This window comes from Mus pahari, chromosome X (assembly GCF_900095145.1).
Source record: "Mus pahari chromosome X, PAHARI_EIJ_v1.1, whole genome shotgun sequence".
Taxonomy (NCBI): domain Eukaryota; kingdom Metazoa; phylum Chordata; class Mammalia; order Rodentia; family Muridae; genus Mus; species Mus pahari.
Window position 1 is genome coordinate 87,278,176 of NC_034613.1, and position 27,178 is coordinate 87,305,353.

The window sequence follows — 27,178 nt, forward strand, 5'->3', positions numbered from 1 at the left end:
TATTATCTGCCTAAGTGGTTCTTAGAGCTTCTCCAATTTTTTCCCAAGGTTCTCTTATCTAAAATTCTTTCTTCATGAAACCATGGGCAGCAAGAATCAATCTGATCTGAAAAGTTTTCTAGCAACTGTTCTTCAAAACCTACTCCTCTCGCCTGAAGCAGCTCTTGAAGGCTGTGGACAAATGCCTGTTTAGAATTTTCCAGTCTCATTTTCCACTGTCAACCCCTAAGTGAAATCAACATTGTGTTGACACTGCCTCAACTTAGCCCATATCCCTTTGTACCTACAACAGTTTCAAAAAGATGAAATTTAAGGCTAGCATAGCATCAATGCTTTATGTTGCTTACCATGCAGGATACCATCTTCTTCCGTTTTCTGTGGCACTCCACCAAGACAGTGTCCCTAAGATGATCTCTCCATGTCCAGGTCCCACATTGGGCGCTACCTGTAGCTGCCAGCAGCCACAGAGAACTGGGTACCTAGAAGGAGAGCTGGGGATGGATGGGAAGAACAGACGAGAGAGGAATGAGACCAAGACAAAGTTTCTGATCAAGGCCCAATGTTTAATTCTTAAGTCAGACTTTAAAGTGGAGAACGTATCCACTACTTTGTCAGGATCTGTCAGAAAGACAAGCTCAACTACTCAGCGGGTAGTGGGTTCTTGCAGGAAACTGCAGACGTGATAGGACAATAGAATCCACCTAGGTCAGAAGACTCCACCCTGGGGGGGGGGTGCTAGGCAACTATGGCAAAACAAGGTCTGATTTAGCCTGCACAAGGCTAGGGGAAGGGTACATCTAAGAGCTGAGCACTTGCCTACCATGCATGCTGTGATACATCCCCAGCACTCTAAAAATAAAAATGGCTAAAGTCATGGCAGGAGTTTCTTCAGAGGGGAGGGGATGGAAAGGTCTGTGGGATACAGATTGAAAAGAACTTTTATTCTACAATGATCAAAAAATTTCAAGGAAAACACTTTTTTTTTTTTTTTTTTGGTTTTTCGAGACAGGGTTTCTCTGTGTAGCCCTGGCTGTCCTGGAACTCACTCTGTAGACCAGGCTGGCCTCGACTCAGAAATCTGCCTGCCTCTGCCTCCCAAGTGCTGGAATCAAAGGCGTGTGCCACCATGCCCGGCTGGAAAACACATTTTTTTCTCCTTTTTTTTTTTTCATGTCAGACGGGTAATGTGCCCACGTAGTAACAAGGTTTATGGGCGGCACACGTCACGCAAAGGCGTGAAAACCCAATCATCACACTTTATGAACCAGAAAGGATCTGGAAAACACATTTTTATATAACACATTTTTATATACTCATGTGATTACAGTTATCAACAGGGACACTAATTGTGAATATAAATATGCAAAAATCTGATGAGAAAAATAAGGGAAGTTTACCAACCTAATGATAATTATGTTAAAATACAGGGTTGTAGTTATATTATTTCATTTCATTATTAAAAAATGTTTTTGGGGGGCTGGAGAGGGCTCAGTGGTTAAGAGCATTGACTGCTCTTCCAGAGGTCCTGAGTTCAATTCCCAGCAACCACATGGTGGCTCACAACCATCTGTAATGGAATCCGATGCCCTCTTCTGGTGTGTCTGAAGACAGCTACAGTGTATTCATATACATAAAATAAATAAATAAATCTTTTTAAGAAGTTTTTCATTTTATATGGTAATGTTTATATGCTAAAAATTTTTAAGGAAAAAAATCTGAATTTATCTTACTAACATAGTTATTTTGCTATATAAGAGCTACAGTTCTTAATCCCAGCACTTGGGAGGCAGAGGCAGGCAGATTTCTGAGTTTGAGGCAAGCCTGGTCTACAAAGTGAGTTCCAGGACAGCCAGGGCTATACAGAGAAACCCTGTCTCGAAAAAACAAAAACAAAACAAAACAAAAAAAGAGAGGTACATTTCTATTATTATTATTATTATTATTATTATTGAGGGAGGTGATGCACAGAGGTGCAGAGGACAGGTGCAGAGGACAACTCTATGGATTCACTTCTCCCCTGCTACCTTCACTTCGGTTCTGGGGGTTGAATTCAGGCTTTAACTGCTGAGCCATCTCACTAGCCCTAGGTACAGTTGTTAAAGAAGAGATTGGTCTGGCACATGTTTAGTGCTAGAAATAACAACTCCACATCATTCATGTAAAACAACCTGTGTCATCCTTAGTGACAGTCTCCAAAATTCAATTGGTCAATCTAAAACCCACTCCGTAGCTAATCTGTACTGGTAGGCACAGTGGAACACTACAGCTCCTAAAACCAGACCCCCCCCCCAAAAAAAAAAAAAAAAAACGACTACAAAAAAAATGGTTTTACCTGCATACTACCTCCACAGGGATATGAGGTAAACTTCCATGCAGGCAACACTGGTGAGGCTTCTCAACTTTTAAGCCAGAGTGGTAACCCTGTCGCCAGACCACCTGTTCATCTAACTTCCAAAGCCTATGGATCCTGACTCGGTCAACAACAGAGTACTGCTACTTCTGGCCTTCAAGCAAATAAACGGAATTGGCCTCTGAAGTCCTGTCAAATGCCTGCCTCGGAGAAGAGATATTTATGGACTATATTGTAAGAGACATTCTATCCATCCACTCCTTTATGTGGCATTTTAAGTTGTATCCTAAGATCAAGTTAGAGCACCAGAAGGTTACACGCCTGAAACATCTGAGCCCAGTGTTTGCAGAAGTGTTTTAATCTTGTGCCCTGGCTTTCAACCAGTGCAGTTATGAGAAAGTAATATGGAAATCTCTTCTGTGTGTTATTAAACAGTTACCGAGGACATTGTTCCCTATATTAATCCCACAAGGGATATTTCTTATAGAATTTAGTGCCAGGAATGGACAATTATGTAGCTGTTAAAAAATATAATTATGGAAGACTAAATGTGAAAACCTGTTTATGATACATTTATAGAAAAAAAAACGCAGGACATGAACTGGTATAGAGACTCTAATTGCAGCTATGCAAGATTATCTGTGCTTATGGACAAAAACTGAAAGCTGATAGGCAAAGATATAATTGTATGAGGGCAATGGGATTATAAGTATTTTTGTTTTGTAAAAACAATTTTGTTTGCTCTCCTGACTTTTCAATTGGGGACAAAAACATGTTGGTGACAAAGAAGTCTCCCTCTCTTCTATTCCCTCCCCCCAGTCTGTTAAGGAATGCTTATCTTCCTTCTCCCTGACAAGAAGATTTTGTGTAGTTTGTTCCATGCCCCCTTCCCTTAACTGCCCCCAAAGGTGAATTTAATGTTTAATCATTGCACACTGGGTTCTGGGTCCTCTGATTTTCTATTAAGAAGCTTAAGACTGTGTACTCTTCTTTAAATCCATTGAAAATTTTGCCTCTAAAAAGAGGCAGAATTTAAAGTAATCCTCCCAGTTTAAAAGTTACACTGAAGCCATAGAGACACTGGTTTGTTTGTTTGTTTGTTTGTTTGCATGCATGGGCGCTTGCTCCTTGCTTGACTGGTTGGTTGGTTGGTTGGTTGGTCGATTTGTTGTTGTTGTTGTTGTTTTTTCGAGACAGGGTTTCTCTGTGCAGTCCTGGCTGTCCTGGAACTCATTCTGTAGACCAGGCTGGCCTCAAACTCAGAAATCTGCCTGCCTCTGCCTCCCAAGTGCTGGGATTAAAAGCGTGCTTTTTTTTTTTTAAACAAGGTCTCTCTACATAGCTGTCCTGAAACTCTCCATATAGACTAGGCTGGCCTTGACCTCACAGAAATCTCATGTGTATGGGTGCTTTGCCTACATATGTGTCTGTGCATCACTTCTGGTGTCTGGTACCTGCAGAGGCAAAACGACAGTGTCAGATTCCCTGGAACAGACAGTTGTGAGCTGGGAATTGGTTCCTCAGCAAGAGCAACCAGTGCTATTAACTGCTGAGCCATCTCTTCAGCCCAGATTATGCTTGGTTTCTTGTTGTTGTTGCTGCTGCTGCTGCTGTTTATTTTTTTGTTGTTTGTGGTTTTAGTTTTTAAGGTTTTACACAGGTGCTAAGCCGATGATTCAGACACTGACCCTGAAGGTCACATTTCAATCCCTGAGTCCACGTGGTGGAAAAAGAGAATCAACTCTCAGAAGTTGTCCTCAGTCCTCTGACTGTCACGTTACATGAGTTGCAACACATGAACCTCACCCCCTCCTATGTATAAGAAAAAAACAATATTTTTCTTTTTTCTTTCTTTCTTTCTTTCTTTTTTTTTTTTTTTTTTGCCAGGGTCCCTCTACCTAGCACTGACTCTCCTAGAACTCATATAGACCAGGCTGGCCTTGAACTCAAAGAGATCCGTACCTCAGCCTCCCCAGTGTTGAAACTAAAGTCCTGCTTCCCACGCCCCAACCTAAAAGTGATAATTTTTTAATTAAAAAAAATCTGCCTATCATTTTCAACATATCTTGGGATGCAGAGATTGCTCAGTGGTATCTTAACCAAAATTATGAGCACATAATAAACGAGTATACTATCATAGCTGATTCTTTCCGTCTAAGTTTGAAGTATGGGCATGTGTTTACATACTGTAAACTCTTCCTGTCTTTTTTTTTTTTTTTTGCTCTGCTACTCATGAAAGCCAGAGGCTTCACCCAAGCTAGGTAAGCTCTCTAACCACTAAGCTGTGTAACTCAGTTTCTCCTATTTTTGCTGTGTGAGTGTGTGTGTGTGGTGTTCGTCCCCCACAACTACCTCCAGTTTAAAAAGAAGAAAACAAAAGAAAAACCCAGCTAAGGTTGTGGCACATGCCTGTAGTCCTAACAGGTGGGAGTTGGGAAGCCGGAGAGCTGGAGTTAAAGGTTAGGTACCTACTAAAGTGTAAGCCAGCCTGAGGCATATGAGATCCAGTCTCAAAAACAATAGAAAAGAAAACCCTGCAACTGGCACTAGAGAGATGGTTCAGCCTTTAAGAGTAATTTGTTACTCTTGTAAAGGACTCAGGTTCCATTCCTAGCACCCACATGGAGGTTTACAACCACCCATAACTCCAGTTCCACGAGATATGGTACCTCTTTCTAATCTCTGCAGGCACCAAGCACGAATGTGGTACACGTACATATGTGCAGGCAAAACTCACACATAAAGTAAAATTAATTGAGCCATTTTTTTTTTAACAAAAGAGAAAGGAAATGGGGAAAGAAAGAAGAAAAGCAGGAAGAAATAGTAATAGATTTAGCTTATTTAGTTGTGTATATTAAGTTAGATGATTTGTGTAATGCTCTTAGCAAAGGCTTAATACTTAACAAAATCCAGTAAATAGTACTCATTAATATTCATGTTGTCATTATTCAACTAGTTCTTAACATGACACGGATGACATCTTTCCCTGTAGTTACTACCAAAATCCTATTAAAAACTCCCAGTGAGGTTTGTGTGTTTTTTCAGAGCTGAGTAGGGTAGCAAAGACATGGAGAAATGTCTGTCTTCATCCAAATTAATAGAGCCAGTTTGGCAGCAAGCTTGGGAGTGGCACCCAAGTAGAAGAGTGGGTGGTGGCAGCAGTAACAGAGGGCAAGACAGCCAAGTGCCTATGACCTTCAAGAGAGAGATAATGTAGCAAATGGGACATTTGAGAACATGGACTACAGGACAAAAGCCTTTGACTCCTAGGCCCTGCTATGTCTGCTCATCCTTCAAAATGGCCTATTGTTGGTCCTCTTTCCTTCCCACCACCTCTTCTGTTTTCCACTGACACCTTGCTAACTCCACTTGATCAGTGTGTGTGTGTGTGTGTGTGTGTGTGCACGCGCGCACGCGCGCACGTGTGTGGGTGGATTTGGTTTGGCTTGGTTTAGTTTGGTTCTGAGTTTGAGGCGCAGTCTCCCTAAATAGCCCTGGTGGGTCTAGAGCTAGTTATACAGACCAGCTTAGCCTTGAACTTGCAATGAGTGATCCTTTTGTTTCTTCTTCCTAAACACTGAGGTTACAGACATGTGCCAATATGTCTTGTATGACTAACATTTATTCTAACATTCCCACAGCAATGAGATGTTACCCTAACCTTTGTAGCTTCAAAATTATGGTGTTTTTGTTTTGTTTTGTTTTTATTTTTGTATTTTGGTTTTTAGATACAGGGTTTCTCTGTATAGTCCTGGCTGTCCTGGAACTCACTCTGTGGACCAGGCTGGACTGGAACTCAGAAATTTGCCTGCCTCTGCCTCCCAAGTGGTAGGATTACAGGCATACTCCACCACTGCCTGGCTGGTTTGTTTTTGGTTTTGTTTTTTTTGGGTTTTTTGTTTTTTGTTTTTTGTTTTTGTTTTTTTTTTTCTTTTGGTTTTTTGAGACAGGGTTTCTCTGTATAGCCCTGGCTGTCCTGGAGCTCACTTTGTAGACCAGGTTGGCCTCGAACTCAGAAATCCGCCTGCCTCTGCCTCCCGAGTGCTGAGATTAAAGGCGTGTGCCATCAGGCCCAGCTTCGTTTATTTTTTTTTAAGTCATCCCACTAATCCTGGTCCTACAGCATATAATATATATATTATGTAATGTGTGTATGTGATATACACATATGCAACTATACATGTATACATATACACATATATGCATGTATATACATATATATCCAAGGTTATGCCAGGCATGGTGGTGTATGCCGTTAATCCAAGAACTTGGGAAGTAGAAGCAGGTAGATCTCCATGAGCTTCAGACCAGCCAGGGGTACATTAAAAAAACGGATATACTTTCATCTTGTAATGGTTTAACAAAGTTCTGTTGATTGATGAAAGAGTTTACAGTTTGATGAGGGTGACAATAATACTTCCATAAAATAGGGGGCTGGAGAGATGGCTCAGCGGTTAAGAGCACTGACTGCTCTTCTGAAGGTCCAGAGTTCAAATCCCAGCAACCACATGGTGGCTCACAACCAACTGTAATGAGATCTGACGCCCTCTTCTGGTGTGTCTGAAGACAGTTACAGTGTACTTAGATATAATACTAATCTTTGAAAAAAATACTTCCATAAAATAAAAGGTCATGTAACTACAAGAATAAACACAAGGATATAAACCAAGTTCATAGAGGTTCAGGAGGTACAAAATAATAAAGTCATTTGTCAAGTTGGGCTAGTTGAAGAGAGTTTCTGTGAGCACTCAAGTTTTGCGATTTGAATTGGAGATTTAAGGGGGTGATGGACGTGAGTTAGTAGAGAGGTGGACCTTTTCAAACAAATAGACAAAAGACAACAATGGAAGTCATAACTCAAACCCGGACAAATTCCTACCCCACCCTACCATTTTCCCATCTCAGCAACTCTACATGATCTGATGCCACACCTGTTTCAGTTAAAGTAGAGTTCTCTGCAATGTAATGGCCGCTGAACTTATTTTTAACTTGGTTTTTTGTTTTTGTTTTTGTTTTTGTTTTTTTGAGACAGGGTTTCTCTGTGTAGCCCTGGCTGTGTCCTGGAACTCACTCTGTAGACCAGGCTGGCCTCGAACTCAGAAATCTGCTTGTCTCTGCCTCCCAAGTACAGATTTAATCCCAAGGTGGGATTAAAGGCACTGCCACTACTGCCCGGCCACACTCGACTTTCTTGGCCATCAGATTTGCTGTATTCATGAAGCACTTATGAATGACTACAGGAGGAAGGAATTTACACAGAAGGTATTTACAGACATCACGAGCAAGTATTTCTCATCTCCTTATTCTAGATCTCATGTAGGAATATAGGGCCTTCTGTATACCACCAAGACTGTCCACAGGTAGGGGACAAACCCATGTTGGAGAAGGACAAAAGAATATGAAGGGGCTAGGGAGATAGCACAGTGCTTGCAGTACACACATGAGGGCCCGAGTTCAAATACCTAGCATTCACATAAAAACAGGGCTTACAGTATGTATCGATGGCTTTGGGAAGGATGGAGAGACAAGAGAGGCTTGCTGGCCAGCCTGTCTAGCCGAATCAGTTAGCTCTGGTTTAAAAAATAAGGAAGAGAGTGACTGATAGAGGAGGACACTAACATCAGCCTCTAGCCTTCAAACGTGGCTATACACAAATGTATACACAAATTCACACACACACACACACACACACACACACACACACACTGAATATATATATAATACTTTTTTAAGAATATGGAAAATCAACAGGGTTTCTCATACCATGAGCAGACTACCATCACTTTGAAGGCCCAGTGTGTAAAGATGGAGAGGGGAGAAGGGAGGAAAATATATCCATTAACAACTCAAATGGTAAACAACTTAAATGACAGTCACTCTAGAACCTTACTAGGTAGCAGAAAAATTGCAATATGACCAGGCAAAGAAATATGTATTTAGTTAAAAGTTGTTAAATGTCTAAGTTTAATAAGAAATTCTTGATCCCATTTATTTGCTCCTTTGACCAACATTTACTGTGTCCCAGAGCTGAGGTCACAGATACATGAAACTCATTTCTGCCCCCGGGGGGCTCACAGCTTATTGTAAGAAACAGACTACCAAACAAATATGACTTGCAGTTCTATGACATGAGCTTGCCAGAGGTGATTTAAAATACACAACGGGGACAACGTGCTGTACCTGAGGAAAACATGGGGTAATGGATGGGATTTTTTTCCCCGAAACGGAGACCTGAGGGGATAATGATAAGAGCAATGAGTTAGAGGCAGGAAGGCAAGACTATCAAGGTCATGCTCTGTTGCACAATGAATCTGAGGCCAGCCTGGCCTACGTGAGACCCTATCACACACATACACACACACATCCAAAAACTATGCACGGCTGGAGAGATGGCTCAGCAGTTAAGAGCACATTTTGCTCTTCCAGAGGACCTCAGTTACATTTCCAGCACCCGAGCACGTAGCTCACTATTTGCCTGTAACTCCAGCTCCAGCGGAGCATGGCCTCTGGCCTTCCTTCTCAGGTACTTACAGTCATGCACTCACGTCCACATACATCCACATAATTAAAAATTAAAAATCAAAAGAACGGATGGTGGTGGCACAGGACTTTAATTCAGCACTCGGAAGGCAGAGGCAGGTGGCTCTCTAGAAGATGGAGGCCAACCTGATCTACAGAGTGAGTTTCAGAACAGCTGAGGTTACACACATAAACTCTGTCTAGCAAAACTAGACGGGGGCTGGAAGGGGGGGAAGAAGATTTCTGTTAAACAACTAAACAACAACAATAAAAAGACACAAAGAGGTTGCAAAGGGAAAGTTTCTAGAAAATAGGGGGAAACTTCAGCTAGTTCAAACTTAGTTTGCTTAGATGAAAAATGAAGCAGGAAAAGTGTAACTTGAATCTAAAGAGCTTTCCTAGAGTTTGAACATCAGTACATTATAACATATAAGTGACAAACATCAGTACTCTGGATTTTTAGGCCCATCTGTTTCCTTGTGTAAATCACTTGATTTCTGAAATCACCTGCATTTTCATCTATAAAACAGATATAATAGTGGTTAACCATACCTTGCATGGTTAAGTGAGGAGTAAGTGAGCTAATTTTGATATGGTGGTTTGAATAAGAATGCCTCCCATAGGCTCACTAGGAAATGGCTCTATTTGAAAGGATTAGAAGGATTAGAAGATTTTGCACTGTTGGAGAATTGTGTCATAGGGTGTACGGGCTTTGAGATTTCAAAAGCCCAAGCTAGGCCCATCACCATATACTCTATCTCGATCTGTGAACCAAGATTCAGATTTCTGTTACTACTCCAGACACATTTGCTACCATGCTCCCTGACATGATAATGGACTAAGCCTCTGAAACCATAAGCAAGCCCCCAATTAAATGTTTTCCCTTATAAGAATTGCTTTGATCATGGTGTCTCCTCATAGCAATAGAATGGTGACTAAGACAATTGGTAAAGTGATTCCAACAGTGACTGGCACATATTTTAGCTGTTACTTACCAGGTATCTTAGAAAGGTAACCAAAACTATAGTGGGAGTAGAGTGGGGGAGATGAGTGAAAGGAGGTCCTATTAGGATTAGATAGGTCTAAACATGAGAATTTATTTTTCTTGTTTGGTTTTGTTGTAGGTCCCTCTAACTAGCTCTAGCTGTTCTGAAACTCACTCTGTAGACCAGGCTGGCCTGTAATTTACAGAGATCCAACTGCCTCTGCCTCCTGAGTGCTGGGATTAAAGGTGAGCATCATTCTGCCAAGGCCCTTAAACCCAGTCATAATATCTCCATTTAGAATTTGGAAGTAGCAAGTTACAGAAGTGGAAAGGTGACCGTCAGTGTGGCTGAGGTTAGGTAGACCCAGAACAGCCTCTAAACCAAATTCAGAGGTTAATAGTAGGGGTTGGGGATTTAGCTCAGTGGTATAGCACTTGCCTAACAAAGGCTAAGGCCCTGGGTTTGGTCCTCAGCTCCAGAAAAAAGACAAAATAACAGCGGTTAAGAGTAGCTAGAGGGTGGAGGTATAGGTGCATAAAGAGATTTTAAAAAAAAGTTTAGCTGGAGACATGTTGAATGAGAAGCCATTGAAGACCAGAACAAGAAGATCAGTATTTCAGAGGCCTGCGTAGCTGACAGAGGAAACTGGCAAGACTGTGAACCGCACATAGAAGATGTAGGAGAGGTAGAGAGAGCACCATAACCAACGAATACCATTTGTTATGTTACACAAGCTTCCCTCTCAACTCCCCAAGTGAGTGTGTCTTATTTTCTAATCAGATCCCTACTTCTTGATACTCTTTCTGTTTTTTATAGGGGCAACACTTTTCACTTTGCTTTCTTAGTGAAGGATGGGAAAATCTAGCGTCTTTCAAAACGATCTTTTGGGCGACCCCGAAACTCGAGGAAGTGGGTGGAAAGGGAAGGAATGAGGAAAATTATTTTTAAGAAAAGAAAAAAAGAGTCCGGGACGACCTCTAACCATTTAAAGTTCCACCTCCCCACATCCTGCCACGCGCCGCTCTCCAGCGGCCGATATCGGACTCCTGATCGCAAGGTAGGACGGGAGCTGTAGTCCTCGAGAACGACCAGGGTGGCACGATTCAAGAACTCGGTTTCCCAAGTGGCTCGTGAGGCGCGTGCGCAGATGGCTGCCCCAGCGAGTGGTAAACAGAGACGTCAGGCGGGGGCTGCTGCTTGGAGCAAAACAAAAGGGAAACCCGGGGGGCGGGGGGTGGGGGGGTCCGATAGGGGATTCAGTTCTGGAGTTGGGGAGGCTGGGGCTGCAAGAACCTTGACCCTCTCAAGAGTGACCTGGAGGGAAGAGACGAGGGGAGGGAGAGCCAGGGGAGGGACAAGTGACGCCCGGGAGCGGGGCGTGGGGGAGGGCAGCGATCCGGGTGGAGGAAATTTGGGAGGAGTGTCCGGGGGGCAGCAACTTGAAAGGGGGAGGGAACTTCGCTGAGGAGACGTTCGGTGATGGGAGCGCAATGTATGAGGGGATACGGTGCCTCAGGTTTAAAAGAGCAGGAAGCTGAGTGAGAGGGTGCAGAAAGTGCCTTCGCTAGGCGGAGGTTACAGGTGGTGCCTCAGAGCGCTACTCTGAGGCTGCAGCCCGTACTCCGGAGGGGATCGGAGAACGGAGTGGAAGGGACACTTTAGGAGCTAGAGTCCGGAGACGAGGGAGAAGTTCGTGACTTTCTGAGAACTGGAAAGAATGTGTTTCCCCCCTTGGGGGAGGCATGGTGAGGGACTGTGGCAGGCTCCACTGACCGCTGAGCTGCAGAGGTTCGACCCCACGTATGGATCCAGAGAATAAGAAGTCAGCCACAGAGGCTGCCGCGATCCTAGACCTCGATCCCGACTTCGAACCCCAGAGCCGTCCGCGATCCTGCACCTGGCCCCTTCCTCGACCAGACCTCGCTACGGAGCCACACGAACCGTCCGAGGTGGAGCCCAGTCTGGGACAGAAGGTACCCACGGAGGGACACTCCGAACCGATCCTGTTGCCCTCTCGGCTCCCAGAGCCGGCAGGGGGCCCCCAGCCCGGAATCCTGGGGGCTGTAACAGGTCCTCGGAAGGGAGGCTCCCGCCGGAATGCCTGGGGAAATCAGTCATATGCAGAACTCATCAGCCAGGCCATTGAAAGCGCCCCGGAGAAGCGGCTGACACTCGCCCAGATCTACGAATGGATGGTCCGCACGGTGCCCTACTTCAAGGACAAGGGTGACAGCAACAGCTCGGCAGGATGGAAGGTAAGTATGACTCCCTTACCTTCACGCCATCCACCCTTGGACCCCTCTAGTTACTCTCTCTCCGGGGGCTCCCATTACCGCCTCTCCACTCCTTGACAAACATTTACTTAGTACATAGTATATACCACACTCGGAGCAGCTTGAAGCGGGAGGATCAGCGATGAATAAGACACTGTCCCTGTTCTGAGGAAAATCGAATTCTCTACTCGCTACTCAGCACTTTGGCTTGAGCTGCTCCAAACATTTATTCCCACAGAGAAGTCTTTATCTTATGTACAGCAGGAACTGTGTGGATTCTCCACCGGCACCTAGCCTTCCCTCCTCCCTCACCTCCCACCCAACACCTTTTGGCCCATTCCTGCGGGATTACTCGGATTCCCTGCTCGCCTCCCAATACCTCAGTGAACAGGAACTGTTCTACGATTGCTCTGCCCAAGAGGGAGTGGGCGGTGAAGCGGGGGGGGGGGGGGAAGTGGTTGGTATCCTTGGGGAAAGGTAGCGACCTTGTGCACTAAGGAAAGAGGCCCGCAAGCTGCTATCTGCCTCAGTTTACCTTCTGATGAAAATTCTTCCTTGTAAGGCGCTCTCCAAACTCTCGGGGAAAAGTCTTTGTTCAGGAATACTACTCAATGGAGAAAGGAGGTATCATATAGCTTTGACTTTCGAGTCCAAGTTGGTCCTTGGTCTTTCTTGAAGAAATTGGGAAGGTCTTGAATGGTAACTCTGAAAACTTCGCCAGAGAAATACGGACTCTTAATCACAAAACTAAGGAGGGTTCAGCCCGTATCGATGCCTTGTATCTCTAGGCGGTTTGTGTTAGTGTACCAAGTACAGCGGACAGAATGGATCTTCACGTAGACGTTAGAGTGAGGGAGCAGATCTACAGTGTGCGTAGGGGCCAGACAGAACAGAAGATGGGACAGCTGATCGAGACCCTTGGCGCTATTTCTGGGTAGACTGCCATGCCACAGTCTGAAGCTCACAAAGAGCTTCCCTCCTTGCACGCAGCCTGCACAGCTGTTTTTCTTTCCCTTAAGTTGATTTTCCAGGGTAGGATGACCACGCGTGCTTGTGACACTGGGAGTAGTCCCTTCTTATGACTTACACGTAACACGGCCTTTATAGTTTATGAAATCTTTTTTTTCCTCCCCTTTTGATTCTAGGAACTGAACCCAGGGCCGCACGGTTGCCACTAAGCTAAATCCATAACCCGTGAAATCTAAGAAAAAATTTTTTTCATTTAGTTAGTCCTCCTGGCAGTTGTGGGAGTACACATTTTGCATCTGAGGAAATGAAGGCCCAGGGAGGTTAGGTAATTGGTCTACCCTCAGGATGAAGGCTTGAGGACAAGTTTTGCTATAGAGCCTGCTTCTCTGAGGAAAGCATGGTTTGCCTTCATTGCCAAACCTAGTCAAAAGGGGGCCACAAGCTTCCAGAGTGTTCCCCCTCCCCACGCAGGACGCTTAATACTTCCCTGGTGTTGTGCCAGGGTAACTCCCACCCCACCAGGGGGCGGTACTCACTTGAACAAGAAAGCTTAAGTTAGGTGACTTCGAGAACAGTTTATCCGCACACATATACATATACGTGTATGCGCGTGTGTGTGCGCGCACGCGCGCGCGCGCAAACCCCCCCCCACACACACACACCTAGGAACTGACCTCTGCCACTTGCTTGTTCCGAGGCCTACTGGAGAGGGGTGAAGATGGAAGTGTAGCTCAGTAGCGAATTCCTTTCACAGAATATGTCTCTGGGCTTGACCCGCCGCCATGTGCGTGTGCATGTGCTCACACTCGAAAGCGCGTGTGCCTGTGCTCGCACACGTGCACACAGACACACCCACCCCACCCCCACAGACACACACAACACACTTACTAAACTAAAGAGCTCCATGCGGAAGGGGAGGTCAAATGACCTTTAAGGTAGAGCGATTATGCTCAAATTCTTAGAAGACTTCCAAGGGAAAAAACTGGGAAGGAGCTGGGGGCGGGTGCGGAGCGGGGAGGGGCAGGTGGGACTGATGGAGGTACAACAGACACCATAGACCAACCAGTAAAAATAAGTACCACCAGAAGGAAGCTCAGGAAGTATCAACCTCCATCTTGCACCCTGGGTTACTAGGGGGCAAAGGATATATTTACGTGAATGTCAACAGTAAAAGGAAGAATGAATAACAGGATCCAGTACCCAAGGCACTCGAGCTGGCAGAACCTCCAGGGAAGCCTTACTATAGTCATCTAGGAGCTACCTACCAGTTGAACATGTAGGGGACAGTTGCACACAATCTCACCCAATCTATACAGCATTTATGGTTTCGTGTCATTAGTCTTATAAAACTGTTATCTATCAAAGGTATAGACAATGCTCTTGTCCTGGAACTCACTATATAGACCAGGCTGGCCTCAAACTCAACAGAAATCCCCCTGCCTCCCAGGTATTAGAATTAAAGGCCCAGTGTGGGATCTAATGGGGGAGAGGATGAGCTTGAGCCTGGCAACTCTGTGTACAGCCTCTCGTCTCCCACCTCACTCCACCTCTCCTTCCTGGCTTTAATGTGTGACACTCGTGCTATGTTTCAGCTCCCCTTCAATTAGACTACTGCCCACCACCCTCCCCTATACATATGTCACACCCCTTTTCTACTACCTCTCTCCCATCCAGAACTCCATCCGTCACAACCTGTCCTTGCACAGCAAGTTCATCAAGGTCCACAACGAGGCCACTGGCAAGAGCTCTTGGTGGATGCTGAACCCCGATGGCGGCAAGGGTGGTAAGGCACCCCGCCGCAGGGCTGCCTCCATGGATAGCAGCAGCAAGCTGCTCCGGGGCCGCAGCAAAGGCCCCAAGAAGAAGCCGTCTGTCCTGCCAGCTCCACCACCGGAAGGTGCCACGCCAAGGAGCCCTCTGGGCCACTTTGCCAAGTGGTCGAGCAGCCCTTGTCCTCGAAATCGAGAAGAAGCCGATGTGTGGACCACTTTCCGTCCACGAAGCAGTTCAAATGCTAGCACCGTCAGCACACGGCTGTCGCCAATGAGGCCGGAGTCTGAGGTGCTAGCAGAAGAGGAAATGCCAGCCTCGGCTAGCAGCTATGCAGGGGGGGTCCCTCCCACACTCGGTGAAGATCTAGAGCTGCTGGATGGGCTTAATCTTGCATCTCCCCATTCCTTGCTGTCTAGGAGTAGTCTCTCTGGCTTCTCTTTGCAGCATCCTGGGCTTGCTGGCCCCTTACATAGCTATGGTGCCTCCCTCTTTGGCCCAATAGATGGGTCTTTGTCAGCAGGAGAAGGGTGCTTCTCAAGTTCCCAGTCTCTAGAGGCTCTGCTCACCTCTGATACACCACCACCTCCTGCTGATGTTCTCATGACCCAGGTAGATCCTATCCTGTCTCAGGCTCCTACACTTCTGTTACTGGGAGGAATGCCTTCCTCTAGCAAGCTGGGCACAGGAGTCAGCCTGTGTCCTACTCCGCTAGAGGGTCCTGGTCCCAGCAACCTGGTCCCCAGCCTTTCTGTGATGGCACCACCTCCAGTCATGGCAGGTGCTCCCATCCCTAAGGTCCTGGGAACCCCTGTGCTCCCATCTCCTACTGAAGATTCCAGCCATGACAGAATGCCTCAGGATCTGGATCTCGATATGTATATGGAGAATCTGGAGTGCGACATGGATAACATCATCAGTGACCTCATGGATGGTGAGGGACTGGACTTCAACTTTGAGCCAGGTACAGCACCCCTGATTCACCCCAGCATCTTTGCTCTTGAATATTCAACTAATTCTATGCTCTGAGCCAAAGAGAGCCTTACAGCAGATAATAAGAGTCCCTGGGGAGGTGGAAGGGAGGATGTCATACTAGAATAGCAAAACTTCTAAATGGGGACCTGTGGGCTCCTCATCAGAGAAGGGGGAGCTTTGGGGGAGGGAGGGGTAAAGGGGTACCTCTGGTATGAATCTGCTGTCCCATATGAATTTCTTATCTTGTCCTCCATTTCTTTTTTCCACAGATCCCTGAGTCACAGCAAGAAGCTTTGTCCCCTGCTTCGGAGGTGGAGGTGGAGCCGGGCCTGTCCTTATCCACTTTTCCCCCTTGAGCCCTCCCCAGGAGTTTGGGACCCTACTTTAGAGCTAAGGATTGGTGGCAACAAACTCAAGTGTTGAGGAAATTATCAAGATAGATCTATGACTTGTAGGGATTGTGGAGGAGGATGATAGGAGGAAGGAGGGAAAAGGGCATTTTCTCACTGTGCCAATTAGAGGGTAATTATGGTCCTTTCTCAGGGGCCACCATTGATTTCCCCATTCCCACCTCCTAGGCCTGTAGCAGGGGCCAGCAATGCTGTTGAAATGTGAAGTCACCAGTGGCCTTATTACCCTGCCTTTGGGAGCAGGATTATTATTATTTTTTTTTTTGGTAGAGAGTCTTACTAGAGCTGGGCCAGGCTGGGTTGAGCCTGGATTTTTATGCATTGGGGTGGGTGGGTGGGGGGCTGGGGGACCTAGAAGGGCCAAGTTTTGAGCACTGGAGTGGCTCACCAGGCCAAATCACTTTTGGAAGGATGCAGATAACAGACAGGCTTTTTATAAACTTTTAAAGAAATATAAACACAAATATAGAGATTTTTAACAGTGGTGAGGTGCTAGTGATGGGGCGAAGGCTTTTTCTTCTTCCCGAAGGCTTTGTCATAGTGACATGATACAAACACTACAGACTCTATGGAGGAAACACAGGAAGCTAGGGAGAGATGAATAGCAAGAGTGACTGGAAGGGTTCCCTTTTGCACCGGGTCTAGAAAAAGTTCTCTGCATAGTTTTAAGCAAAGGAACCTAAGCCAGGTCCCCACATTCTGTCCACTTGTGCCTAGAAGAGAGTGCTGTTGTGGGGCAAGCACACTCTTATTTGACCAGTGCGGGTTAGTGCTCCCAGAGAGAGCATCCAAGGCCTGAAATTGGCTTGGGGCCTGGGAGGGGCGTGAAAGAAGGAAGGATTTAGGGTAGTAAAGTTAGGTACAGAGACCTCCCTGTTCAAGGCCTGGGACAGCTGTCCCTGCCCTTCTTCCCAGTCGTGGTCTGCCAGGGTTATGTGGAAGGCTGTGTAGTGGCAAGCAGGGCTGTGGAGAGGAACAGGGAAGGGAGAGCTTGGCGAGTTTGGCTGAGGGTCTGGGAAATGAGCAGGGATGGGGGGAATGTGGATCAGGTTTACTAGCACCTGCCAGAGAGGCCATCTGGGGCTCCTCCACCCCAGCCCCCAAGCAGCCCCTCCCCCAGCGCCTTTGCATTGTCCCCTCCCCCACTCCTGCTGTGGGTTCCCATCATTTCCTGTGTCAGCGCCTGGCCTACCCAGATTGTATCATGTGCTAGATTGGAGTGGGGAAGTGTGTCAAATCAATAAATGAGTTCAATAAATGTCTATAATCAGATCTGGTTTCTGGTTTCTGCTGCCTTGCTGCCCCCACCCCGTCCAATATGGGGGGGGGGAGGGAGGCGGAAAGGCGAAGGGCAGTTAGTCGAAGGGCGGGTGGGAGGGACTGCCCGCAGGCTGGGAGGTGGGGGAATTTCAGCCTGGGAGGTAATGGAGTGTGGTGGGGGAGGGATACCTAACTCCAGCAGGAGTAGGCGGCTGCAAGATAGGCCTCCCCCGAGGGGAGGTAGTCTGGTTTGAGAAGACTCCACCCCCTTCTCTGGCCCTCAAAGGCTTATTGTACTAAAAGTCTAGCAAGTAGACTTCACAGCCGGTCCTCACCGCCCCCCCCCTCAAGTGTTCACTCCAGCCCTCTGTTGTTGCTGTGGTCCACCCTCGGCCTCCCTGGTGCCTACAGCCTACTGAAGCCTTTGTGCAGATGCTGGGAGAAGGAGTCTTTCTAGAAAAAAGAAACCTCACATTAAATCCCAGTAATTTCATGCTCTTTCCTGATAGCTGCTGCTCTCACTTGGTCTTTTTATTGAGTTAACGATGTCTCTTGAGAAAGTCTGCTCTAGTCTTGTAGAATGGTCTGCGGGTGGAAGGTGGCCCGTCTTCATCTGATCGCCCACCTTTAGACTGGAAAAGAAAAATAAATCTTATTAATGGAGAGGCTCTGAAGGGAAAGATTCCTGCTGTCTAGGGCCAAAGGAAGGAGAGAGAAAGGTTGGGGTCCGATGGTGAACATAGACATCGAATTTAGAAAGGAAATTCGAACCTTCAGTTGACTGCTTGGGCTAGTCTGCTGGGCTCCACCACCCTTGGCAGACCTTGCTTGGAGATTTACAGAGGATTCTATGGCTGCCAGTCTCTTGGCTTCTAGAGTTCTAAGCATCTTTATTCTGCTCCTCTCCAGGAAGTCACATTGTGTGCGCAGTGAGTCTAGAAAACAAGAAAAACAGCAGCCCCTCTGAGAAACAGATGGACTCCATCATGATCCTCTGTCATTCAATGGATCGGTCAGAGTAACTTGGCCCAAGATAAAAATGATGGGAAGGAAGTGGGGAGAGTGTTCCACGTGTTTCATATGGTTTAAACCAGACACCCCCCTCTAAAGTTGACCTAGACCCTTGCCCCCCCCACCTTTTCCTAGGCCCCTATGATCCCACCTACCACACTATGCTAGCCCCACCCCTATATTCACACCACCCCTCTTCTCTGACAGAGTCCTCCACATTTAAGCCCAGGCTACCTTTAACTCAAAATCCTCCTGCCGGAATGCTGCAGTTCCCAGTGTACAACACCATGCCCAGTGTACGACACTATGCCCAGTACCCAGCTGTGTACAGCACTTCCTAGGTCCTACCTCCCCACATCTAGTTCAGTGCCTTACCAACTAGTTCAGGTTCTGGATTCTTCAGGAGTGGCACAATAGCTCTGTAGGAATTCTCAATCCTGGTACCTGTAAACATAACATTAGGCCATCTCCAGCCCCTGATACATACAAAGTCTTTGCCCTTTTTGAAGCCCAAGATTTCAGGATTCTGACAATAAACACTTTCTTGAGCTGGTACACATTTTTCTTCCCCTTTGTCATAGACCTACACAGAATCTAGGATGAAGTAGGTGGCTTGGTATATATGTATCTAACCTACTGTCATCAAAGTAGTGTTCTTTGAGCTGACTAATTATGGTCTATTTGGATCTGGCTAAGAAAGTCCTATTTTACCTATTATTTTGTTTGGGGGGGGTGTCTTGGGATAGGATCTCATATAGCCCAAGTTCCCCTTGAATTCCTAATATTCCTGGCTCTACCTTGTGGGTGTTTTCTTTTGAGCTACCAGGCCTCCAACTCTCAGGCTTCTTTACCTCCATTTCTAAATAATTTATTCACTTTGAGACAGGATCTTATGTAGCCCAGGCTATCCTCAGAGTTGCTGTATAGTTAAAAATGACCCCAAACATGAGATCCTCCAGCCTCCACCTCCCAATATTAGGATTATTGGCAAGTCCCACCACACCAAATTTTATGCCATGTTGGAAATGGCATCCGGAAGGAATCTTGTGTATGCTAGGCAAGCACTCTGCCAAGTGAGCTACATCCTGGCCGGGCTTTATATTATTTGTTTGTGGTGTTTGTGTGTGTGTGGCCTTTGTGTTTGAGATGAGTTCTTGCTATGAAGCCCTGGCTGCCCTCTAACTCACGGTCCTCCTGTCTTAGTTCCTTGAGTGCTAGGATTACAAGAGAAGGCTGCCTTATTTTAAGGACAAGTTTCATAGTCCATCTTGAGGGATTTGATCTATGGAGAACACTCCCAAGCCTTTACCTGGTGCCCCACGCTCCACTTTACAAACGTAGTAGATATTTCGAGCTGTAAGGAATTTGCTGGCATAGTCTCCAGGTGTCTTTGACAGGAAGAGTAACTTCATGGTCCCCGTTTCATCACACAAATCAATGGTGTCTAGAGGAAGGCCACGGGGTAATTGGGATAGGGAAGAGCAGGGAATATGAGTAAAAAGGGCCAGAATGGATTTGAGGAAGGTTCAAGGATAGAAGGACAAGCCCTCTTGGAGGGAGGAAAGTTTAGAGGCTAGAGGCAGCTTATTGCTTCTGACCTTCATCACTACTCCTCCCTAAACCACTTACCTGTTTTCTTTAATCCCATTTTCTTTCGGATGTAATGTAGCAACAGGAGGACAGAGCAATTGGAATTGACCAGAAACTCTTGATTGTCTGAGAAGAGATAGGATGGCAGGATGCAGGTCCTTCTCCAGTTCGACCCTTTCAGTGGTCTCAGCTCTCATCATCCCTCCCCATGTCTACCCCCAGACTGTTGCTCTGGGTTGCCCCTCACCTCCATGTTTGATGAAGATAAACATGCTACTTATGTCATTTCATCCTTCACCCCTTGATGAATCGTGCAGATGGAAGGTGCTCTAGGGCCCTGGGGCCCTAAGGGGATCCATAGGGTTGGGGGATTGAAGGGGCAGATGTATTTTAGAGACTGGAGGAGGCCCAGACTAGGCAGGCATGAGAGAGCTTTTGGTGGTTGGGGGTGGTCAGCATCTATAGGGGTGGGGCCTGGGGCTGCAGTTAAAGGATTGTGAGGTCAGAAGTGGTATGTGCAATAGAAGGCAGAGGAAGGCCAGGGAGAGAAGACACTGGATGGAAATTGGTCCAACATGGCAAAGATAACTCTAGACTGACCTCTGGAGTGAGCCCAGAAATTTACCAGAGAATAGTAAGTAGCCAGAACAGTCCTCCTTTCAGCTAATTTGTGGTCCTCTTGCTTCCTCAGTATGACTATTCCACCCCTTTGGCCTACCCTCACCCCATTCCTCCCAACTTCATTGTTCGCCATATTTCCCCTGCTCCCCAACCCCTGCAACAGACATTCTTGATGATCATTGGTTAAAAACTTTATTTCTTGTTGATTTGGAAACAGTTGAATCGTAGGTAGAAAAGGGGAGGGAGAATCCTGTAAAAGAGAAGGGCCATGATGGGTGTGGTGGTGCATACCAGTAACCCCAGCTCTTGGGAGGCGGAGGTGGGAGGATCGCCTGTGAGTTACAGGCCAACCTGGCCTACATAGTGAGCTCCCAGCCACCCTGGGCTACAGGGTAAGACTCTCTCCAAAGAAAGTGAAAAGGTGCTAGGCTGGGCACGGGAGGGCTTGTGCAGGGAAAGGGGCAAGGGACATTCTCAAGTAGGGCATATGGAACAGAAAAGCAGTTACATGGGACAGGAAATGGAAACTTAGCCCCAGGGGAAGGCAATGAGCATTGGATTCAGATTGGCAAGGTGAATAGGGGAGGTTAGCATCATTTAGGACTATAATACTTTGAGGTTCTATCAAAGGATTGAGGCTCAGGCTTCAGGCTTCAGAGAATAACATGGGGGAGGCCAGTAAGGGCTATGCAGGCTGCAAGGAGAACCTCCAGGCCCCTCTCCTAGGGCCCCTCCTTTGGGGAGAATCTCGCTGACGTGGCAGAACCGTTCACTGTAGTCTGGTTGCAGACTCTCAGTCAGCCCTTTAGACACACCACTCCAGGCCTAAAGACAGATAGCTCCAGGTCAGAGGTCAATTAGGGGCAGGAAGCAAAAGATCCAGGCTCTGGGCCAACGGACCTCTCCCAAATCTGTAACCATTGTGATTACAGAAGGGCTATCTGGGCTCCAGGGCTCCTAATGCCCTGTAGTTTCCGTCTGTATCACATAAATCTCTCTGCCTAGCTCACCCTCCATTTGGTCAGCCACATCCTGATGGTACAGGGCCCCTCCTCCCTCCGCTGTTTACTGCCCCCCCCCCCAAGTCTGTCTTGCTGACTGGCAGTTGGCAGTTGATAAACTGTAGTATGTGTATGGTAGTGTTCTCACCGAAAAGTTCCCTTGGTATTCAGTAACCAGATCCTCTAGATTCTTGATGGGGGGAATTTGAGGCATTCTGACCAGAGAGAAAGAAGGAGCAGAAGCATTAAATGAAAGATCCTTTATTACCCTTTATCCAACTGGCCAGCATGGAACCTGTAGCTCCCTCTTAACACTCTTATCATAGCTCTTAAATGATCTACCCTGGAGATCTTGAAATAACCCCACTACCCCCACCTCATTTTAAGGGCTTCCTGAAATCTCACCGTTCCAACCAACAGTACACAAAGATCAGGGTAATAATCAACCCCATGGTGCCAACAGGGATAAGCACAGCTTCCAGTGCAAACAAGGAAGGATCCTCTGTAACAAACAAGGAAAATGACCCTTGCATTGTGGTACTCATAAGACATGGATGCCAGGCACCACGCCAAACACACTCCTTAGGCTTACTTTCCACACGGCTCCTGAGAGGGAGAAACAATGTTTATCTACATTTTACAGATGAATAAGCCAAATCAAAGAGGGCAGCCCAGATCCAAGCTCATCTCCACTCTGCAGCGTCTATGGAATCCTATGGAGACCTTCTACAAATTTCAGATTCCCCTAGAGCATCCTTTGGCCTCCTATTTCAGCCGCATCCCTTCTCATCCCTCCATAGAAAACCCTGCTTCATAGAGATTGAGGTTAAACAGTTAAGGGGAGATAGAGGCTTAGGGCTAGAGAGATAAAGCAAACGATAGTGACACTGTGTTACAAAGGCTAGGGTACTGGCTGAATGATTTAGAGGTCATACATTTGGGCCACTTTACCCTCTACAGTATGGCTCCCCCAGTGGACTGCCTGGCTCCATTCACTCCACTGTTGAGAACTTCCACAGATTGGGTTATAGCGGCTCCGAACCCGGAATGTGTACAGTTTCAGCTCATCCACACTAGGCAGGGAGAATCTAGGTTCATGATTCACTATTAGTTCCTAGGGAGAAGAAGGGCGAGGGAAAGATTGTTATCAATAAAGGAAGAGAGGGTGGGAACAGTCTTGCCTATATGGCATCTTCAGATTCTTCTAATTTCTTTCTTTCTTTTCTTTTTTCTTTTTCTTTCTTTTTTTGTTTTTGTTTTGTTTTGTTTTTTGGAGACAGGGTTTCTCTGTGTAGCCCTGGCTGTCTTGGAACTCCCTCTGTAGACCAGGCTGGCCTCGAACTCAGAAATCTGCCTGCCTCTGCCTCCCAAGTGCTGGGATTAAGGGCGTGCGCCACCACCACTCAGCTCTTCTAATTTCTTGTTCTTTGCAGTTCTGGTCCCTCCTAGTTCTACTTTGCTCCTCTCCTGACTAATCAGAACATACTGCTCCCCTTCTCGAACTTGACTCCCCTCCAGACCCACTCACTGGCTTCCTTTTTGTCTGATTTCAGGAAGAGGATGGTGGGAGAGGCAAAGTGAAAGCTCACTGGTGAGATCAGAAAAAAAATGAAAGTGAAGACAGAGGAGCTGGGGGGCAGAGAACTGGGACCTGGTATTAGGTTCTTCTGTCTGTCTTAGTTGAACCCTTTCTCCTCTTGCTTGGCTTTAGCCACTGTATCCAAAACGTCAAGTCACTCACCGTCCAGCTTCGATCTCGGTTGCTCCGGTACTGCACCAAGTATTGTAAACAGCGTTCTATAATATGTCTGCTTCTCCATCTCAGCTCTAGCTGGGATTCACTCAGATTGCGAAGTGTTAGATTCTCTGGAGCCCGTGGGATCACTGGAGATATGTATATGTGTGGTCAGTGCCCTGGCCTACACAAGTCAGGATCTTGGAGGTAATTCTCCTTATCCCTCCTCCCTTTCCCATCCCAACACCCCTCTCTTCTCTTTTCTGCCCACGGCCAACAATCTATAAACTCCAGTGCCTTTAAGCTTCCTGGCCTCTTGGCCACTTCTTTCCCGATTACCAAGATTCTGTAGGTTTAGCTTCTGTACAGCTCGCCTCTGGGGTTTCTGGGGGTCCTGGAGCTGGACAACAAATGTCTGGTAGAGCTGGATATCTTCTTTTTGTATCTGACAGCCAGAAGTAATCTCTTTGGAGAACAGATAATGGCTGCACTCCTGGAATGTATTATTATCAGATACCTTGTACCTAGAGAAGGGTTACAAGGCAGAAGAACGATGGGCCAAACATGGGTATGCCTATGCCCATAGCCTAGCCTCATCTGGTCTGAACTGACAACTTCTCCCATGAGAAACTGGTAGGGTACCTGAGGAGCTGGCTACCCACTTGTTTGGGTCCTCAAGCAGTCTCTCCCAGCTAACTTACCTTTTCTTCTTCCTGTGCTACCTTCCCCCTTCTCATACCTGTAATGCAGCGTGAGGTTGGTTGCTTGAGGCTCAGAACTGCTATTCCAAGTGCAATTCATGTACTCTATGTTGAACACAAAGCATTGAACCTCTGGAAGGGGCAGAGTAGGAGCACTGAGGTGTTCAGGGGCTGTAGAAGTCAGGATCGAATCTAAGTTTGGGAAGAAAATGAAATAGTGGAGTGAAAGAAAAAGAAACCTTGGTCAGAAGAAGCAGTAGTGAGGCGGAGAGCCTTCCCTTCCCCCTCCCCACACTTCTTTTTAGTCATTATAGTGAGCACTAGCAGGCCCTTTCCCCGTAGCCTTCCTCTCAACAACCCCCTCTGGCCCTAGGTTTCCTACCAGCTTTGGTGTCTTCATTCCCACTGGACATGAGGACCTTGGAGCTCCACCCTGCCCTCAGCAGAAGCAGCTGAAGGAGTAAGAAGGATCTAGGTGACAATAATTGTTTCAACATGGCGTTTGCTCTTCTTTCTCTGGGTGTAGTCTGTGTCAGAACCCTGAACCACTCTCCCACAAGCCCTCCCCACCCATACATTTCCTTTTGTCGTAGCTTCCGGTGGAAAGAACCTTAGAAACCACGCTGTAGAGAGGGGGGGTTGGTAAATGTGTTCAGTGACATAAGCTAAGTCCCCTGGGACATTTGGGTTCTGCTCTAAGGTGATGTTCTGTCAAGATTAATACTTGATCAACAACAGTGTCACAGAATCAAGACCCTTCAGGCCACCTAGGTCCAGGAAGGCTCTGCTGAGCACCCACCCCCACCAGCCACCGTCACTCCCAGCCGTCTTTTCCCTCTGGGCTATCTTAAACATGTGTCAAAGTTCTCCAGTCTAGGGAGGATGGATGGAAAGTACTGACTTGATTCATGTGGGTACTTAACATAGCTGTCTTTCCTCTGACCTAATCCTAACTAGAATAGCCACCCCCAACTGCTGCCTGAGTTTGGTCCCTGTTGACCCTAGCGAGAACCGGCTTCTAAGATGGGAGAACAACAGTACAGGCTCTCTAGCTCCCTGCAAATCTGCTTCTCTTTCTGTCTTCCTTGTCCTGCTTAATAGCATCATCACCTGCCTGACTTGAAACCTCAGGATCCTCTTCATGTCCCCCCCTCTTCTCTCTCACACTGAGAATCCAATCAGCCCTGTTTCTGCGGTATTTCTCCCAGCAGTTTCCTCCTTTCTGTTAACCACAGCCACTGTGCTAAATCAGCCTTTCATTACCTCCAGTCATGATTATTCCCGTAACCCACAAACTGGTCCCCTTTCTCAAGGGCCTCTGCTCTCCAGTCCATCCTTCATTCTGTGGCCAGATTTACCTTCCCTCAGAGCACAGGGTTGATTGGAGAAGCCATTTACTGAAATTGTTTATCCAGCCAACATTTATTGAGTCTTTAATATGTGCTCGGTACAGTGCTTATGTTCTGAGAACATAAGACAAATAAGACATCATCATTTTAGAAGCTCAGAGATAAGTGGGGAACATATAAATAATACAATGTACTGTAATGAGTTCTACAGCATAGATGTGAGATTCTCCAAAACACAGTTAAACAAAGGTAGGAACCAGCCAGCCGCTCTTTGTCTCTGCCTGATTGGCTACTCTATTTTCTCTCTGGTAAAATTACACTAATTTTTTCAGATTCTGCTTTAAAAGCATCTCTTCAGTAAAGTGCCCTTGAACTATCCTCTTTCCATCTTGGTCAATTTAGTTGCTTCCTCTTTTTCTGGGAGAGAGAGAGAGAGAGAGTGGTAGTGGTGATGTTGGAAGCAAGGTCTCATGTAACTCAGCCTGGCCTCAAACTTGGTAGGCAATGGGGCTGGCCTTGAACTCCTGGTTCCTCTGTCTCCATCTCCTAGAATGCTGAGATTACAGTGCCAGCATGCTTGGCTTTTTAAAAGCCCTCTGTAGTTTGGGTGATAATGATATATCAGTATAGAATATAAATGCATCAATTGTAATAAAATGCACCACTCTTAGGTGAGAAGAGGAGAAGGAGTGAATTGGAGCAGTTTCGGGCCCACAGCAATATTAAACAGAAGGAACTAACTCTACCTTGCTGTGAACCGGGAATTGCTACAATTTTTTTTCAAAGTCTTAGATTTACTGTGTAGCTGAAGATGATCTAAAAATCCTGATCTTTCACCTCCAATCTCCAGTGTTGGGAATACAGGCGTGTACCACCATACTCAGCTGCTATTTCTGTTTTTGAAGCCCTTCAGAGTTAAATCAAAGCCATCACATCTTGTGTATTTTCTTCTACCCAATCAGATCATATTTTTAAGGCTGGCCTTGCAACTCTCCTCCTCCTGTGGCCTCCCTGCTAAGGGTTCAGACTTGTGGACCATTACGAGTCTTTTCATTTTCTACTTTAATTCACTTTGTAGCCTAAACAGCCTTCCTTGGCCTCCGAAACACTGGCATTGCAGGCTTGATCTCCCACAGTGGGTTTTGGCATTTTGTTTTTGTTATTACTTATTTATGTATTTGTTTTAATAAAGACAGAGTCTTTCTATGTAGTGGTTGCCCCCTAACTCTCTATGGGCTTCACACTCAGAGGCTAGGACTACAGTTGTTGCACCACCATGCCCAGATATAGATTTTGTATGCATGTGTGTATATGCAAGTAAGTCCCTTCCACCATATGGGTCCTGAGGATTGAACTCAGGCTGTCAGGCTTGGCAGCAAGCAACTTTTCTTGCTGAGTCGTTTAGCTGGTCCTGATTTTGGTAATTTTATTATGGCACTTTAGCTATCTTTTTCCTCAAAAAAAAAACCATAATAGAAAGAATATCAGCTGTATAATATTAGGTAAACAAATTACCACTCTTTGAAAATCAGCTTTCTGGCCTGGCAGTGGTAACACATGCCTTTTTTGTTTGTTTTTGTTTTGTTTTGTTTCCAAGACAGGGTTTCTCTGTGTTCCCTTGGCTGTCCTGGAACTCACTCTGTAGACCAGGCTGGCCT

At 46.4% G+C, this 27,178-nt stretch overlaps 3 protein-coding genes and 1 non-coding gene across 6 annotated transcripts; 1 reads left to right on the plus strand and 3 right to left on the minus strand.

The window, feature by feature from the left end:
* Positions 1 to 1,171: 1,171 nt before the first annotated feature.
* Positions 1,172 to 1,275, minus strand: LOC115063248. Its single transcript, XR_003843121.1, has one exon. It is a non-coding gene; the product is annotated as a small nucleolar RNA U13 (small nucleolar RNA).
* A 9,998-nt stretch (positions 1,276 to 11,273) lies between these two features.
* Foxo4 (forkhead box O4) lies at positions 11,274 to 16,573 on the plus strand. The gene is made up of 3 exons (XM_021187952.2): positions 11,274 to 12,110; positions 14,772 to 15,831; positions 16,112 to 16,573. Exons 1-3 carry the CDS (start codon positions 11,658 to 11,660, stop codon positions 16,117 to 16,119), a joined length of 1,521 nt encoding a protein of 506 aa, XP_021043611.1. The 5' UTR covers positions 11,274 to 11,657; the 3' UTR covers positions 16,120 to 16,573.
* Positions 16,574 to 18,019: 1,446 nt separating this feature from the next.
* Positions 18,020 to 20,534, minus strand: CXHXorf65 (chromosome X CXorf65 homolog). Of its 2 annotated transcripts, none has more exons than XM_021188623.1 (6): positions 20,361 to 20,534; positions 20,153 to 20,239; positions 19,833 to 19,967; positions 18,899 to 18,967; positions 18,284 to 18,447; positions 18,020 to 18,144 (listed from the first exon to the last, which is right to left on the minus strand). In XM_021188623.1, exons 1-6 carry the CDS (start codon positions 20,383 to 20,385, stop codon positions 18,052 to 18,054), a joined length of 573 nt encoding a protein of 190 aa, XP_021044282.1. In that variant the 5' UTR covers positions 20,386 to 20,534; the 3' UTR covers positions 18,020 to 18,051. The 2 variants fall into 2 exon arrangements, with proteins under 2 accessions (XP_021044282.1, XP_021044283.1); XM_021188624.1 differs by having other exon boundaries at positions 18,023 to 18,144; positions 20,153 to 20,274.
* A 375-nt stretch (positions 20,535 to 20,909) lies between these two features.
* Positions 20,910 to 24,748, minus strand: Il2rg (interleukin 2 receptor subunit gamma). Of its 2 annotated transcripts, XM_021188385.1 has the most exons (8): positions 24,554 to 24,748; positions 24,210 to 24,363; positions 23,810 to 23,994; positions 23,477 to 23,619; positions 22,687 to 22,849; positions 22,141 to 22,237; positions 21,884 to 21,950; positions 20,910 to 21,559 (listed from the first exon to the last, which is right to left on the minus strand). In XM_021188385.1, the coding sequence occupies exons 1-8, from the start codon at positions 24,666 to 24,668 to the stop codon at positions 21,374 to 21,376; spliced, it is 1,110 nt and encodes a 369-aa protein (XP_021044044.1). In that variant the 5' UTR covers positions 24,669 to 24,748; the 3' UTR covers positions 20,910 to 21,373. The 2 variants fall into 2 exon arrangements, with proteins under 2 accessions (XP_021044044.1, XP_029390151.1); XM_029534291.1 differs by lacking the exon at positions 20,910 to 21,559 and having other exon boundaries at positions 21,903 to 21,950; positions 22,791 to 22,849; positions 24,554 to 24,668.
* Between the last annotated feature and the right edge of the window lie 2,430 nt (positions 24,749 to 27,178).

What these genes read in the sequence shown, in the direction of transcription:
- Foxo4 (XM_021187952.2), top strand. Translation starts at nt 11,658, where the DNA reads ATGGATCCAGAGAATAAGAAGTCAGCCACAGAGGCTGCCGCGATCCTA. An exon ending in ACAGCTCGGCAGGATGGAAG is followed by an intron (nt 12,111 to 14,771) that starts GTAAGTATGACT and finishes TCTCCCATCCAG; the next exon opens with AACTCCATCCGTCACAACCT.
- Il2rg (XM_021188385.1), bottom strand. Translation starts at nt 24,668, where the DNA reads ATGTTGAAACAATTATTGTCACCTAGATCCTTCTTACTCCTTCAGCTG. An exon ending in GAATGAAGACACCAAAGCTG is followed by an intron (nt 24,364 to 24,553) that starts GTAGGAAACCTA and finishes TCCCAAACTTAG; the next exon opens with ATTCGATCCTGACTTCTACA. An exon ending in GGGGAGCCATACTGTAGAGG is followed by an intron (nt 22,238 to 22,686) that starts GTAAAGTGGCCC and finishes TGTTTGTTACAG; the next exon opens with AGGATCCTTCCTTGTTTGCA.
- CXHXorf65 (XM_021188623.1), bottom strand. Translation starts at nt 20,385, where the DNA reads ATGTTTATCTTCATCAAACATGGAG. An exon ending in TATCTTCATCAAACATGGAG is followed by an intron (nt 20,240 to 20,360) that starts GTGAGGGGCAAC and finishes ATCTCTTCTCAG; the next exon opens with ACAATCAAGAGTTTCTGGTC. An exon ending in AATGGGATTAAAGAAAACAG is followed by an intron (nt 19,968 to 20,152) that starts GTAAGTGGTTTA and finishes GCCTTCCTCTAG; the next exon opens with ACACCATTGATTTGTGTGAT.